Here is a 17,071-nt window from a genome sequence, read left to right as displayed (position 1 = left end):
AGGACCTCGATACATCTCCCTGGCTGCTACATGCCAGGGATGCCTGGTGCCCAGCAGGAAGACACCTCCTTCCCCAGCCTTTGTAGATGGAGGAGGACATCCTGGATACTCTGGACTACTTTATCCACTGAGTACAAGCATTGCAGAAAGTGGAGAACATTGTAGAAAGTGGTACCTACTGGGAAACATTCAGTCATTTTCTAGTTTGAGGAGAGGTATCAAAATTGCCTCTTGCTAAGAGTCAGGAAATTGGTCTGTCAGCCATATCAAATTAAAACATTGGAAGAGGATTTCCTTTGACTCCATTTGTGAGGGTCACAGCATGCTGAAACTGGATTTGGACATGACCAGGAGCCTTATCCTGAGCATCAGACAGTGCAAATCCAGCTCCCTCATGGAGAATGGGCAGTTGTAGGACTCCTTATTGATGGATCAGAAGTCCAACTCGATCAGCTCTATGGTGGCATGATAACAACAGAAAACTTGATTCTGGTTGGCAGTGCCAGCAGTAAGTGCAAAATGTTCTGCCACTGTCTGTAAGATTTCTCCAGGTGCTGTTTGGAGACATCCCTGTTTCAACAATGCAGATAGAGACCTTTACCAGAAATCCTCCTGATGGCTTCCTATAATTGTGTAGAATAAATAGAGCAGTTTACAGCGCTCATAAATGCTTACCATGATCTTTTCTTGCTCTCCTTGACGATGCATCAAGCCTTGGCCCTCACTAATCAAAAGTCTGTGAGGTTTTATGCCATTGAGTGGCACTTACAGGGCATCAGATACTTTAAATTTTGTTACCTTCAAACACAAGCACAGGGGGCATTTCTTTCCTAGGAGTTTAAGTTTCTCCATGTGTCCTGAACCCATAAATGTGACACTGTAATATTGGAGCCATAGGGTTTGCACTTTCACCCAGTTTTTCTGCCATAGAGGAGAGTCTGCAGTGGGTGGAAGCTAAGTATGAATGAAATGAATCCCCCTGGGTGACATCTTGAAAGTTGAACTGCGAGAGGTGTAAGATAAAAGGACATCAACATTGTTGGACTGTTTACTTACTCTTTTTGTCAGCAGATGACACTTTGTCTTTGATTTTTTGAGTTGGGGGGGAGGGTCTTTGGAGCTTTCAACCAAAGCTTCTGGGGAGGGGGGGGGGGGGGGGGGGGGCGGGGTGGAGGTAAGAGCTTTGAATAACAGAAATGTATTGACAAAGATGGGTACTAGGGCTGACACTTGTAGCCTCCATTTGTGTGGCAGCATTGGTTTTCTGAACAGACTTTTTAAGAGCTAAAACAAAGGAGGTAGGGAACATTGGTGCAGTGCGGCCTTATACATCTTTTTGCCTCAGGATGTTCTTCATAATTTTACGCTCTTGTATCTTCCATTCTTCAAGTTATATGCTGCAGTCCCTGTGCCAGACAGGGTGATCCCCAGAGCAATTCGCACAGTTCAAAGGAGGTGAAATAATGATTCCTTTGTGGTCAGCCTTACCATATTTGCCACAAGTGACTTCTGCTCACATCCAAGAGTAATTGTGCCCAAATCACTGGAATTTTACAAAGTGCACTGGTTGAGGATGTAAGGCTACAAATTTAAATGAAGCAAACCTGCCTTGACACACTCTGGTAGCTTCATGCTATCGAAAGTAAGGACGAGCAAGTGGGATTTGACCAGACTGCTGTCCACCATTTTCATGATATTCTGCATGTAAACAATACCTTTTTGGGCACACTCAGTATACAGTTCTTCTTTGGGAATGTCCACTAGATCCCTGCAAGACACAATACCTTTCCCCTAGTTCAAGGTGGTGTGTAGTGCACTTTCAGTGGAATACTTCCCAAGGGTTCCTGCTTCCTGCAGGTTCATGTCACTTGTTGGGAGCTAGAGGTTTGGATCAACAGTGTCCTACTGTGCAACTGCGTGACAGATTTTTACATACCTGTCGTGTCCTGTAATCCCTTTTGAATGTAGAGGGGGGGAAACTTCCTCAAAAATTCTCTCCCTTCATTTAACCATGAAAAACACATTGTGACCTACAGCATTCATTCCATTACTAAAGACTGAACTAGCCTGAATAAATTTAGAATTTGGAGAACTTCTCACATCAGGCCTCTTGAGTGACTGGGTGTTGATACCCACCAGCAGGCCACCCGTTCCGCTAAGAGATGGAGAAGAAAATTTTGAGGGTTTCACCTCTGTCCCATAAGCAGCTAGGGAAATAAAGGCACACACAGACAGAGCCCCACTTGCCTTAGTAAGCCTTATATTACTGAGATGTGGCAGTTACCCAGAGGTTGCCTGCTATTGACTGTTTCACCTCAACAGCCATGCTTCTTATCAGTGGCACTACACATTGAGATTGAGAGGTTTTTTCCATGATTACAATCTGAGCAGTCAAGCCAAGTTTCCCATTCCCTGGGGCACACAATGTTCCACCACTACATCATACAGTGGTCATTGAAGTGTGCACAGAGCTTACAATGATGGGACTGGCAGTGTTTACCAGTTCCCAGCTCAGGAACCCCGGGTCATCAAGCGTGTATCTGGCAAACAAATTCTGAACCTGTGAGTGCTAGGGTCATCAGAGGACCCATTGATAGTGTTGTCAAAGGCCCTGTTGCTACATCCAAGTTCCTGAGATGGTGGTATCTCAGCCTGGATTAATGCATATTATAAGTATGAGGCTGAGGAAAGTCAGGTAGTGTATTTGTAAAATGACACACACCCAGCTACTGCTGTACCCACACTTTGATAATGAAAGTTTGATAAAAAATATTATGACTCATGAAGATGTCACAACTCTACCATGCTCCATATATGAACCATAATCCACAGGACACTTAGCACTCAAGATAGGTTATTGGAACTGACAGTGGAGATAAATATCAGAGGTATGAAGAAAGGAAGACACTCGGGCAGAGAGCTAAAGCCGGAGCATTCTTAGCTGCAACAGGCAAAAGGTGTGCTTTTTGGTGCTGCACATTTTAACGATTTCGACTTTGATAAATGCATGCTGCAGTGTTCTTCTACAGCACACCAGTGTAGAAGTTGGCACAGAAACAGCAAAGTGAAAAATCTGTGCATTTTGCACATTTATTTATTTATACAAGCCAACTTCAGGATTTTCCTTTGTGTGAGACTGTGCATACAAGATTCATGGGCTGATATGTAATTCGAGATTTGCAATATTGTACTGTTCATGTCACTGCATAATCCTTCTTGAGTGCGTGTTTGTATTGTGATGTACTGTAAAATTTTGAACATTCATGAGTGCCTTTATAAACTGGTTCTGTTACTGTCAACCGTGGGCTTAAAAGTTGGTGCTGTTTTAAAATTTTTGAGAATAGTAGGTCTATACTCATTCGTAACAATCATTCTCTAATTTCATTTCATAATTTAGTGAGATACAGATTATTTTTGAGAATTTTTGGACACCTGCAAAACTATTATTTTTGTGAGTTACCGGTACGAGTGTTTCAGATATGTAACTCATTTCATAGCAAATCAGTTTTCGTGGTTCACAGTTACTGACAAAGAATAGATCACCCCTGAATTTCGTTGTATAGCAACACAAATCAACATGCATTTTTGAGAATTTTCGGGACCTACCACTGTCCTGTGCATTATCTAATTTGTAGTGAATTGATGTTTGTGATTTAGTTAGTGTAGCGGATTTTCTAACATATTGAGTTACATCTAGTTTTCCCTGAAAGAGAAGTAGCCACATATATTATCAACATTTATCATAAATTAACTCTGCTTTCAAGTTTGCTAACAACTATAATTAACCTAAAAAAAGTTTTAGGAAACTAGTAATTTTTACCACATATTTTTGTGTTGCCTTAAGAGAAATCTTGTTTTGTGTATTTGCTTCAATTCTTACAGGGCATTAGCAACTTTTTAGCTCAACAGATTAAAAGCTAACCAGTGGGATTAATTTAAAGTTATTTGTTCACAGCCCTGTAATACATCACAACAGCTAAAATGCAGGTCCACTGTGAATGCTGCTCTTGAATATGGAATGAGTTTGTTGACATCATAAACAGCTGGAAATCACGCAGACTATTGTCAACTGATTGGCAGCTGCTGCTAGTAGTTGTGTTGGAAGAATTCGCGAGAGTCATGCGCCTATGGCACTAGTACCACAGGTAACTCAAGTACTGTCTACTGTTGTGGATCATGTACCTTCTACTGAAAATACAGGATCTATCATTATGCATCCACTTGACTGCAAGTGGTGTTTCAGTGGCAGAGCTTGGCATCCTGTACAGTGTAGACAGGACCAGAGAGGACTCAGGATGTTGTACCAGTCCCCCTAACCAACAAGTTTGAGCTCCTTTCTTTCACTGAAACTGAAACTCAACCAGTGGGACTCAGTACAGCTGTTCAGGGAAAAGCTGTTTTGTCCAATGTCAAGAGGAGGCAAATGCAGAAGGGTAGGTGTCTACCAATTGCCAGTAGTTCAAATGTATGGCGAACTATGGTACCCCTCAGGGAAATGGCAGCAAGGGGCAGGAAAGGACAGCAGGCGTACTCAGTGTATAGCCTCGATCTAATAGCAACAAGTATACATGACCTCTTTGAAAATGTCCATATCGAAACCAGTACCAGTGACAATGATGCAGTTGTAGATCCAATTATTACGAAAATACGAAGGACAACTGAAACAAGCAGAAAGATACATGTCTTCAGCAAATAAAATAAAAAAATTAATAGTATCTCAATGAGAAGCCTGAAACGTTCAGCATAGGGCAGGAGTATGTAGAGGAACTATGGCTCAAGTTTAAAAGAATAATTGACCAAGCGCTGGATAGATGTATGCCCAGTAGAATAGTTTATAATGAGAGGGACTTCCATAGTATACAGTCACTGCAAAGAAACTTCTAAAGAAACAGACATTACTGTATAACACGTGTAAAACAAAGCATAGGGATTACTGCATAATACGTGTCAAACAAAGCATAGGGCTATAGATGGAGAGATGCTGAATGGAATGCATCTGGCTGCCAAGAGAGCAATGCATGAAACCTGCAATGACTCCTATAGCAGAATATTGTCAAATGATCTTTCACGAAACCCAAAGAAATTCTGGTCATATGTACAGGCCATTAGTGGCCCCCAATTTTATGTCCAGTCCATAGAGAATGAGACAGGAACTGAAACTGAGGGTAGCAAAGCAAAAGCTGAAATGCTTAACTCTGTTTTTAAATGTTCCTCTAGAAATGGAAACCCAGGATAATTGCCCCAATTTAATTCTTGCACCAATGAAAAGATGAATGAAACAAGTATTAGTGTCAAAGGTGTTCAGAAACAGCTAAAATCGTTAAAATTGAACAAAGCTCCAGGGCACCAGAGAAGCCAAACCAAATTCTAAACAGAATTTGCAGCCGAGTTAGCCCCTCTTCTCATTATAATCTATCATAGATCCCTCTACCAAAAAACAATCCCAGTTCTTGAAATAAAGCACGTGTCACACCCATCTATGAGAAGGGTAGTAGAAGTGATTCACAAACCTACCATCCAGTATCCCTGACATTGATTTGTTGTAGAATCTCGTAACATATTTTGAGCTCAAACATAATGAGGTTATCCAAAACAGAATGACCCTCTCATTGCCAACCAGCATGGCTTCCGAAAACATTGATAATCTGGAACCCAACTCGCACTTCTCTCATATGACTTACTGAAACCTTTGGATCAAGGCAAGTGGATAGATACAGTATTTCTTGATTTCCAAAAAGCATTTGACTCAATACCACACTGATGCTTATTGTCAAAATATGATCATATGGGGCATCAAGTGAAATTTGTGACTGGACTGAGGAATTTTTGGTAGGGAGGACACAGCATGTTATCTTGGGGAGAGAGTCATTGTCAGATGTAGAAATAACTTTGGGTGTGCCCCAGGGAAGTGTCTTGGGACTGTTGCTGTTGATGTAGTATATTAATGACCTTTCAGGTAATATTGATAGTAACCTCAGACTTTTGCAGATGATGCAGTTATCTATAATGAAATACTACCTGAAAGAAGCTGTAGAGGTATTCAGACGGATCTTAAGATTTCGAAGTGGTGCAAAGTATGGCAACATGTTTTAAGTATTCATAAATGTAAAATTGTCCACTTCACTAAATACAAAAGCATTGTCTCCTATGACTATGAGATCAAAAAGTCACTGTTGGAATTGGCCAATTCATACAAATACCTGGTGCAACTCTTTGTTCGGATATGAAATTGAATGATCACATAGGCTCAGTTGTGGGTAAAGCAGGTGATAGACTTTGTATTATTGGTAGAATACCTGGTGTGTGCGATCAGTCTACAAAGGAGAATCCTTACAAATCACTCACGCAACCAGTTCTAGAATATTGCTTAAATGTGTGAAAACCCAAACCAAACAAGACTAACAGGGGATATTGAACATATAAAGGAAAGGGCAACACGAATGGTCACAGGTTAGTGTTATCCATGGGAGAGTGTCACTGAGATAATAATGAAACTTAACTGGCAGACTCTTGAAGAGAGACATAAACTATCCCAAGAAAGTCTACTAACAAATTTTCAGCTTTAAATGACAACTCTAGGAATCTACTACAACCCCACATGTACTGCTCACATAGGGATTGTGAGGATAAGATTAGAATAAGTACAGGACACACAGAGGCATCCAGAGAATCATTCTTCCCATGCTCCATTTGTGTATGGAATGGGAGGAAACCATAACAGTGGTTTGCAGAGTATAGATGTAGATATGTCTTTTGCTACAGAGACACAGACAAAAGCTGGTACTCAGAAGGAGGTCTCATCATCGACAAGAAAATTAATTATTGAATTGTTAATACTGAAGTAATCTCAGAGGGATTGGCAAGATTAGTATTAAAAATAAATAAATGATACTCACTGGAAGTAGTATAAGTTTATGCCCCACTAACCTCACAAATCCCCAAGAGAAACCACATGTACTGGTTAAAATATCTCTCTCTCTCTCTCTCTCTCTCTCTCTCTCTCTCTCACACACACACACACACACACACACACACACACACACACACACACACACACACACACACAAAACTCCATATGTGCAGCTTCCACCATGAACACATCACATCTCCTCCTCCTCCTCTGTCAATTTGCTCCTTCTGCCTCTCTTTGTAAGTCTCCTTCTCTCCTCTGTCTGCCCATCTCTACTTCCCCCATCAGTCTGTCAGTCTCCACTTCCTCCACCTGTCTCTCCATCTTATCTCTCTATCAACCTTCTCCTCCTCACCTCCCTATGTCCATTCTCCCCCTCTATCTGCCCATCACCTCCTCCCCCTTTTTCTGCCCATCTGCTCTTCCTCTGTCTCTGATCAAGTCATACCCATCTACTTGTGTAGTAGCTACTGGAACAAATTCCAATACTGCATGCACAACATGGCTGTTGTGCAGTGTAGCCTAGGTGTCAGTGGTTACCAACCCTTGATTTCCTCAACCACACCTCTATGGAAGCTAGGTGATTCTTATCCCAACAATACTCACTCCTAGACAGTACATAGCATATGTCTCATATTTGGTGAAATTGGATCCAGTGGTTTAGACATAAAATGTGGAAAATCCATACATAAATTTTATGTATGTATAAGATAGGTTAGCAGTTGCATATTTACTAGAATACTACATTTGTAACACCTGTTTACGATACCCAACTACTTGTTAAATAATGCTCTTACTTGTCATGCTGCTAACAGGTATTTTCGGTCCTTAACTCTACATAGTTTGTATAATGCTAATGAAGTATATCTTATTTTTCCTTTGAATTGGCAGGCAATCCCAGTTTCTTGCTTTCACTTAAATTCAAAGTGGCAGGAAATTGACAAGTTCATTACCCAGGATACCAATGTAGATGGGAGCCCAAAGGAAATCAATTGAATAAGCAGCACAGGCAAGACTGGCAAGAAGCTCATGGATGGCACAGACCAAGGGTTGGCAGGAAAAACAGTAGGGAATAGCCTGAAAACCACTCACTGAGTCTGTACATAATAAAATTCAGGTGAGAGGGAATAATTTAATAAAGCAGAGGGCCTGACACATGGGCACCAGTTCTGTGGTAAACATTCTGCACATGACAGATAAGAGATGGTGCTCCACACCAGCAGAAGACATGAAGGCATATCCCACGTGACTGACAGGTTTAGAGCCATCGGTATAAAAAAATAATACCATCCTGAAATACCTGTAAGAGCACACAGAACAAACAATGGAACACTACTGGAGCAATGGAGAGCTCCGGATGATGGAAGAGGTAAGGAACTAACCAAAGAGGGGAGGAGGAGTGCTTGTGTGGGAACATTGAGAATAGGACAAAGAGGGAAGATGGAAATCAAGGCAGAGCCCAACCAGTAAACCTAAACAGACAGGAACCAGGCAGGTGACAAAGCCACAAAAAAACTAGAACAAGAAGAGGGTGGGAGGGGGCAGAGGGATGAGTAAGGATAAGGCGGATAGCGATGGCATGAGAAACCAGGAGCTGGGACCACTGAACCAAAAGATGCAGGGGGAGGGGGAGGAGGGTTCCCAATGTCAGCCAGAATGCTATCGACATGGCTAGTGTCAAAGGCATACCATGATGGTGGACAAGATCCAAGAGGAGCAGTGTGTAAGGGGCAGCTTAGCCATAAACTTGACAACCCTAGTCCAGACAGGACAGAACTATGATCCAATAAAGGCAGAGAAGAGTCAAACACTCCTGCACCTCAAAAGATGTGGGCAAGGAGGCGAAAGACAATGAGCTTACTGAAACAGCCAATCTTCAGAAGGCAGATATGGGGCAATCAAGCAGGCTTGTTGTCAAAAAGAAGACAGACAAAATGGAAGTGAGTGACCAGTTGTGGAGCGTTAAGGTAGACCTCCAGATCAAGATGAAATGCAGTACAGTGACAGAAATGCATCACCAATGATTTAAGGAGGGGAGAACTGAAAACTGTGGAACTAGCCCCGATACAGAGATCATCCACAAACAAAGTGGCGGTGACTAATGGTCCAACGGAGGCCATGAGTTCTTTAATAGTGATCAGAAAAAGGACACTTTATACGGGACCCTGTGGAGGACCATTTTCTTGGGTCTGCAGAGAGCTGACAAGTTACCAACCTGAACTTCGAACGACTGGTGGGACAGAAACTGTCAAACAACCAGAGGGGTGCCCTGGAGACGTCACTCATGGAGTATAAGAAAGATGTAATGGCACTAAATCACATTGCAAGCCTTACAGCATTCAAACAAAACTGTCACAAGATGGTGGCACTGAGAATAGGCCTGCCAAACTGCGATTTCCACTCAAAGTAGATGATCAATTGGAGACCGTCCATCCTGAAAGCCACACTGGTAAGGGGATTCTAAAACTCAACTGAGCTGACGAACAACCATATGTTCAAAGAACTCGCAGGGGATGTTGGTCAGACTGATCAGCTGTTAACTATCGAGGGATGACAGATCGTAATGGGCTCAAGGACAGGAGAAAAAATGGGCCCCAACAGCTCGGAGCCTCATGTGTACCATGCACTAACTTACAAAAGACCGGTGAGCCCCCTGGGGGAAGTTTTTCTTTTTGTCTTCATTAATTTTAAATTCACAGGGTCAGATCTACTTTTTAAATTGTTATTCTGAACAGTAAATATAATTCAGTTCAGATTTTGTTTTAAGGTTCCAAACAATTTCTCAAATATTATTACATTTCAAATGAGGAAATGACAAATATAACACACCAGAAATTAATAATTTATATTTCCTACTATTTGTAAGATACATATGTGATCACTAAAAAGAACTGAAAAGTGCAAAAGCCCATCGTGTTCATATGATCTGTTTGTTTATTGGGACACAATAAAAATGTGAACTTGTAATCTGAGATTAGACTTAGAATATTAGCTGGTCCTACAGCAAATTATTGTGTCATGTAACAGATAGCTTACAGCAGTTCACACTGCTAAAGACGTATAAAAATAATATTAGGGACATCCAGTAAAAAGTTTCCTTAGAACCATGAACAGAAAGAAAATCAACTAGCCAGGAACCCTTTCTAAAAGATACACCTACTACAGAACATATTAATCACCAGACTTGGGTCTTTTTTTTTAAACTGTCAGATCAATTTCTGCATTATTTAGTTATAAATGTGCACTGATTCCAATCACAGGTGGCACACAACAGCCCACTGTGAATGACTTTCTTCACTTACTGAAAGAAAACTGGAAGATATTCAGTAGCATATTGTGGATAGCCAAACTCTTCCAAACATGACACTTGTTAAAAATGATTGTGCACGCAGGTGTCGGCTCAGTGTGGTGAATCAGCACCACAATGAGAAACTTGTCTTTTAATGGTCCATTACAGTTTCTATTACTGTAACATCTGAATTTGGTAATTATAAGGTATTGGTTTTGGATTCTACAATACTGTACCTCATGGTAATTAGTGGCTACCCACCACACCTACAGCGATACTACAAGTGATTCTTTTCTGTTACTGCTGATGATAATACCTACTTTCTCAGGAGTACATGGCTTTCACATCTTTGATATGCTATCTTTATATAGTGTTAGGAACTTACTTTCTGGATAACTCAAGTAATAATAACTGTTTTTTTGTTTCCTCAGAGTCAAAAAGCACTCCAAATAAAAGTGCATCTAAAACCATCACAAATTACCAATATAAATGCATGTCCTACACTAAATTTCAGCTTTTAGCTTCCACAGTCAAATTTAATGTTTTTGACTGCTAAAAAATTTCCAGCTGTGGATATTTTGCATTGCTGTGAACAAACAGTAAATGTTACAGTATCACTCACTTATCACCATAAAAAGTTTAGACCATGATTATTAAAAAAACTTGATTTCAGGATAAGTACAAGGCACCAACAGAACCCAAATGAGTGTGTGTTTCATTTTCCTGGTACCAGTTTAAACTTGGTAATTTCTTGGTATTTTAATTTCTCTCTCTTATCACCACTGGATCCAAAACTGGAAATCACTTGCATTTGATTGATCAAAGAGCAATGCAAATCAGTGTGAATTTTGCAATAAGTTTTGGTGTCCCCAGTTTTCGGTTACAACCAACACTACTTCATTAGAGAAAAGGGGGGGTTAAATGAAAATTACGTTTTCCAAAAAAGAACAAAGAATTAAGAGTGTACTATTACTTCAAAGCATCAAGACTTTAACGAATATCTTATGTCTCTTAACTGAGTCATCTCAGGATGGTTCAGAAAGTAAGATTACAAGTCCTATGTAAGAGAAAGTTTATTCTTGAAAGCAAGAGATGCAATAAGTTACAAGAGCACTAGTACTTATTACTTTTCCGGTCACCACAATTGTTTAACATTTGTTCCATTGTTAAATTAATCTGTGAAAATGGGCATAAAAGACATCGCGTTCCACGTTTAGGAGACACTTAAATTAACTTTGTGACTGACAGTTGAGTGGTAGAAGCTGGGCATCAACCAACCTTAACAGTTTCTCAAACCCTATGTGCTCACCATGTTGCCTGTTCTGCTGGAATGAAAGTTTGGTTCTAGCTGCCAGAGATGGTGGTCATGCATGAGTGAGGTGTGCTTGCTTGTGTGAATGAATGTGCGATTGAATCTTCCTTTCTGATGTGGGCTCTGATCAAAAGCTAATGTATAAATGTCATTTCATTGTGCCCGTCTGCAAATCAACCTGTCTACTTTACGGTGAATAGCAATCTATCTTTTCCTTACATTGTTAATAATACCATTTAATCACCAGAATATGGAAGTACGTTATATGAATGCTCGAATTTTCATGTGCGTAATAATTAGAAACAGTTAGGTATTTTTAATAAAAAAAATTGATTCAATATTTGTTATTCAACATTTCCATTTGTTAATTTATTTGGAATTTAAAGTAAAGTAGAAAACTGCTATTACTGAGATTCAAACCAATAACTTTACCATTACCAGACGCACACACTACATACTCACTATCAGCAATTACTGTGAGTGAATAGCTTTAGTTTTTTAAGATCCCACTGAGAGAGTTACCATGGTACCCAGTGAGAGCATGCCTTCCATTAGCCCATTATGTTGCTGGTATCAACTAAACTCTATGGACATTGATTCATATGTAACCTTACTTAAGTGAATGTCATGATTGCCTTGAATGAACCATCTGATATAGCACACATTGTCATATTAAGGAGTACATATTTTCATGGCCTGACCTTTCCTTGCCACATAGATATGTTATGCTTTATCATATTCCAGGCACCGATACCACATCTGTGTTCGTGACATTACACTCTCACTCTGTAAATCACTCTCACTATGTAAACTTCGAGTACTTGGCAATAAATTGCAGTTGGGACATTTCCTTTAAACCAAAGAACCTTAATACACATCACATTACAATAACCTACTATGTATCCACCTATCAACACCAGTGACAATATTTTGAATGTTATCTTTCTTATTGAACCCCTTTCATAATAAAAGCTTACTCATTCTTCCTAGTCGTCAAAAATGAAGAATATAATGTATCTGTTACTTGTTCATTCCCTAAATCAACAATTATACCAAAATAATTTTTAAGCTCATTCTGGTCCATGCAATTTGCTACAATATTTTTATTACTGATATGACAGTATGAGAGTTACATGAGATTATGTTTGTACAAATGTTTGGGGGAGGGAAAGAAAAGAAAAAAAATTTGAAGATCAAAAATATTGGGAATTAATTCAAAGACAACAATCTGTCTCATAAAGCATACTGGAATAACTCCGCACAACTGCATGTGTGAACACAAAGAATGTTCATATCTGCTAGGAAAATAACAACTTTTTTACATAAATGCACATAAAGCAAATGTCAACGAACAGAAATAAAACTCTCATATACATGCATATGCAATAATGTACTGTTAATATAAATTTTTTAGCTGCCAGAGATTAACAGCAAATAATCTGTACATCTGATACAGCCCTATGGTTTTCTCTTTATAACATGCATTAAAACACACATCTCCACATATCCATCAATTGAAAAAAAATCTGGTACTTCAATACAAATGATGAATGACATTCATTTAACACATCCTCCCTGGGATTCATCAATATTACAACATAAAATTTGTATTTTACTTTAAGATTTTAAAGTAAATATTAGTTTCTATACAATACACAAATTGTAATTACGATTTTCAAAACACAAATTGTATAAAACTATAATTTTGAAGTCAGCTGGAGAAGCAAGAAAGATAAGAATATGGTACAAATAAATAAGTCACCATGTAGTTACCACAAGAACCTGCTTGCAAATTACACAGCTTTTCAAATTCCTTGCCAGTACACTGAAGTGCTTGATCTGCAAATCATAACATGGCACACAACTTTAATGGTAGTCAATATACACCTTTCCATTCCTTTCCCTGTACTTAAACATGTTACTCATATTACACTTAAAGAGATTAAAGCAACATACTGTAAATCACTTTGGTAGGAACTTTTCCTTGCATCCCTTTTCTCCCAGAAGCACCAGATGTATCAGATTTTGGCCTTTCACTGTCCATTTCAGTATAAGACAAATTGGAACACACAGGATGTTTACACAGATGACTCAATGGAAAGAAAATATTTACAAAAAACAAATCTGAGTAACTAAGAGTGCAAATTACAACAAGTTTGATACACAGAAAAATGTTGTAATGAATACATGCAACCTTCAGTACTTTCTCCTCTCAAAAATTACACTGAACAATCAAACATTATCACAGTTTTGATGAACTCTTTCCTCAAAGGATCTCATCAATTAATTGCAAGAAAGGAAAGTTATTTTTGAAATAAAACTGTGTAATTCAGTTTCTATAAAATTAGCATAAGTGATTGCCCATTCTCACTTTGATGGCAAACTCAGAATTAAAGACTGACTTGTCCTCACCATCTGATTTTACAACTACCTTTATGATTAATCACTTAACAACTATTCATTTGATATATGGACTATTAACATTGTAGGTAGCTTCTGTATTTTTTAAGGGGATGAATATAATGAACTTGTTATTCATAACTGAAGGCTGCACATTTTAATTTTCAGGCTAACAAGAAAAATCTTGATTTTTCCTAAAAGCTGTTCTTGAATTTTTGATCACTGAAGAACACAACACACACTGACCAGTCTATAAAGATAATCTTTCCATCAAGTGTCAGTGTAACTACGCTCTCCACACAAAGTTCTACAACAGAATGTGTGTTGTCCAGAACACTGTTCATGAAACAAAATGATGGTGTTTCCGCATTTAAGCTGACATCCATCCATTCTATAAAACACACACTGCTGTAACCAGAAAGTATTGTGAGATCCTATTTTCCTAACTGTTGGAAATCTGTGTTTTGGAAACTTGCACTTCAATGAAGCTTTATTCACCTTTGAGAATAATTATACATGAGAACACTTCTTAATGAAAATAATACATTAAGGAATCAGTTTTTATGATTAACAAATTAGCAGCATCAATAAAGGCACAATAAGGCACCATGTGAAGAAATTTTATCTTCATTGAGTACACTTTCTGTACATGACAAGAGGTGTTATCTTTTCCAACTATCCATCAAATACCACTCTTCACTTAGCACATGTTAATACAGTGCAGTTATCACATTCCAAAACAGATTTACATTTTTCACACTAAGAAATGCATGGCAATCTATAAATACAAAAATGACTCCAGTAAAAGACAGAAACACAAGTAGTTCACATGGAAATATATCTACTGAAAACATGTTACCTACCGAACGGCATTGTCATTTATAACTGTTCACATCACAGTTCATCCATTCAGACAAGAATTTACAAAATGCATTGCACACACACCTAGATTAATAATACTTTATATTCTGTTCTCTAATGGTTTACTTGTGGCTCACATGCAGTTCTAAAAATACTTGTGCAGCAGAGATACATTTTATATAATTATTATGCAATAATAATTCAGATCTACACACTTATACATTTTTCAGTATTATAACAAACATACAATTTGTACAAAATTGGATCAGTCTCTTTCTTGTGAAATACACTGTAAAATACTTAAAAACAAAATAACTATAAAAACTACAAACAATAAAAAAATCAACGATTTTTTGTACAGTCTCCGTAATGTGCCATCATTTGCAGGTAAATAAAAAAATACCTTGATAGCAAAAAGCAGAAGTGGAATAATATCACAAAAGTCATGTACACAAAGACACATTTTCAGTCCTTCAGAACAAAAAAGGAACTACCGTGGTAGCTGCCTCAATGGACCAAGGTTGAACACAGTACCAGTGCTAAGACCCGTCATGCCTGGCACAGAACCAAGAACACGCCCACTGGCATCTACGGACATTAAAGGAAGTCCAAAATAGCCACCTTGTGGGCTATTTAGCTGGCTCAAGGGAACATAATGGTGCACCCCAAGATTTGCAAGTCTTGAAAGTGCACCGGCTTGCTTCAAGTCAACAACTGGTATGACCAGTTCTGTATTGCCTAATGATTCCTTATGGAAAGTCTGTCGATGCTGTGTTAGGCCTTGTTGCGTAGGATATTGTGCAGAACACAGATTACACCTAAAAAAGAAAAAAAAAATGAAAAGAATGAAATTCAAATTTAGTTAAAAAATAACACTACATGAAAGTTATAGAATGCGACATAAGCAAAAATGATGTTGGATGTCAAACTTCCACGTTTATACTACAAACTTCACCCAAGTTTCCTAAGCTTATATCCAGTTATGAGAATATTCACAACATTACACTTGTTTGCACTAAAAGGAATAAAATCACACATATTACAAAATATGTTAAGGCATCTATCCTGCTGCAATCCATCACCTGATACCTTTTGTCAAGTGAAGACTGAACCAATAAACAAGTTTTCCCAATGACTTGTGGCAGGATTTTGTGTACATTTGTCATCAATCTTATGACTAGTTTGATGCTGGTACCTACAACTCTCTCTCTCTTGTGCTAGTCTTTTCATTCCACAGAGGCATTTATACTCAACATTCACAATATTTGTTGGATACAGATTCCAATCCTTGTCCTTCCCACGAGTTTTTGCCTTCTAAGGTTCTCCTAGCAGGAGAACAATGGAAATTATTATTTTATGTCGTAACACTTGTCCTACCATCCTGCACCTTCTTAAAATTGATGTTTTCCTCTTTAGAGGACTGCACAGATACGAAAAATGTTTTCCGCATCCACAAGTTCCATTTACACATCCACAGATAGTTGACAGACATGACACACACACAAAGAACCTCAACCATCTTGTCAACCCGGTCATTTTACCTTTGATAGTTCTACATCTACATCTACATTTATACTCCGCAAGCCACCCAACGGTGTGTGGCAGAGGGCACTTTACGTGCCACTGTCATTACCTCCCTTTTCTGTTCCAGTTGCGTATGGTTCGCGGGGAGAACGACTGCCGGAAAGCCTCCGCGCGCGCTCGAATCTCTCTAATTTTACATTCGTGATCTCCTCGGGAGGTATAAGTAGGAGGAAGCAATATATTCGATACCTCATCCAGAAACGCACCCTCTCGAAACCTGGACAGCAAACTACACCGCGATGCAGAGTGCCTCTCTTGCAGAGTCTGCCACTTGAGTTTGCTGAACATCTCCGTAACGCTATCACGCTAACCCTGTGACTAAACACGCCGTTCTTCTTTGGATCTTCTCTATCTCCTCCGTCAACCCAATCTGGTAAGGATCCCACACTAAAGAGCAATACTCAAGTATAGGTCGAACGAGTGTTTTGTAAGCCACCTCCTTTGTTGATGGACTACATTTTCTAAGGACTCTCCCAATGAATCTCAACCTGGTACCCGCCTTACCAACAATTAATTTTATATGATCATTCCACTTCAAATCGTTCCGCACGCATACTCCCAGATATTTTACAGAAGCAACTACTACCAGTGTTTGTTCCGCTATCATATAATCATACAATAAAGGATCCTCCTTTCTATGTATTTGCAATACATTACATTTGTCTACGTTAAGGGTCAGTTGCCACTCCATGCAGCAAGTGCCTATCCGCTGCAG

At 39.0% G+C, this 17,071-nt stretch overlaps 1 protein-coding gene across 5 annotated transcripts in view; it reads right to left on the bottom strand.

The window, feature by feature from the left end:
• Positions 1 to 12,584: 12,584 nt before the first annotated feature.
• Positions 12,585 to 17,071, bottom strand: part of LOC124802506 (histone acetyltransferase KAT6A-like) — a 60,817-nt gene continuing 56,330 nt past the window's right edge. For all 5 annotated transcript variants that reach the window (XM_047263331.1, XM_047263335.1, XM_047263334.1 and 2 more), the window contains exon 9: positions 12,585 to 15,590. In XM_047263331.1, the coding sequence (XP_047119287.1) occupies positions 15,263 to 15,590 (328 nt within the window). In that variant the 3' untranslated portion in view covers positions 12,585 to 15,262. The remainder of the gene's footprint in view (positions 15,591 to 17,071) is intronic.

Source organism: Schistocerca piceifrons, chromosome 6 (genome assembly GCF_021461385.2).
Source record: "Schistocerca piceifrons isolate TAMUIC-IGC-003096 chromosome 6, iqSchPice1.1, whole genome shotgun sequence".
NCBI lineage: Eukaryota > Metazoa > Arthropoda > Insecta > Orthoptera > Acrididae > Schistocerca > Schistocerca piceifrons.
The sequence above is the reverse complement of the archived record's forward strand: the minus strand, read 5'-3'. Positions and strand labels throughout refer to the sequence as shown.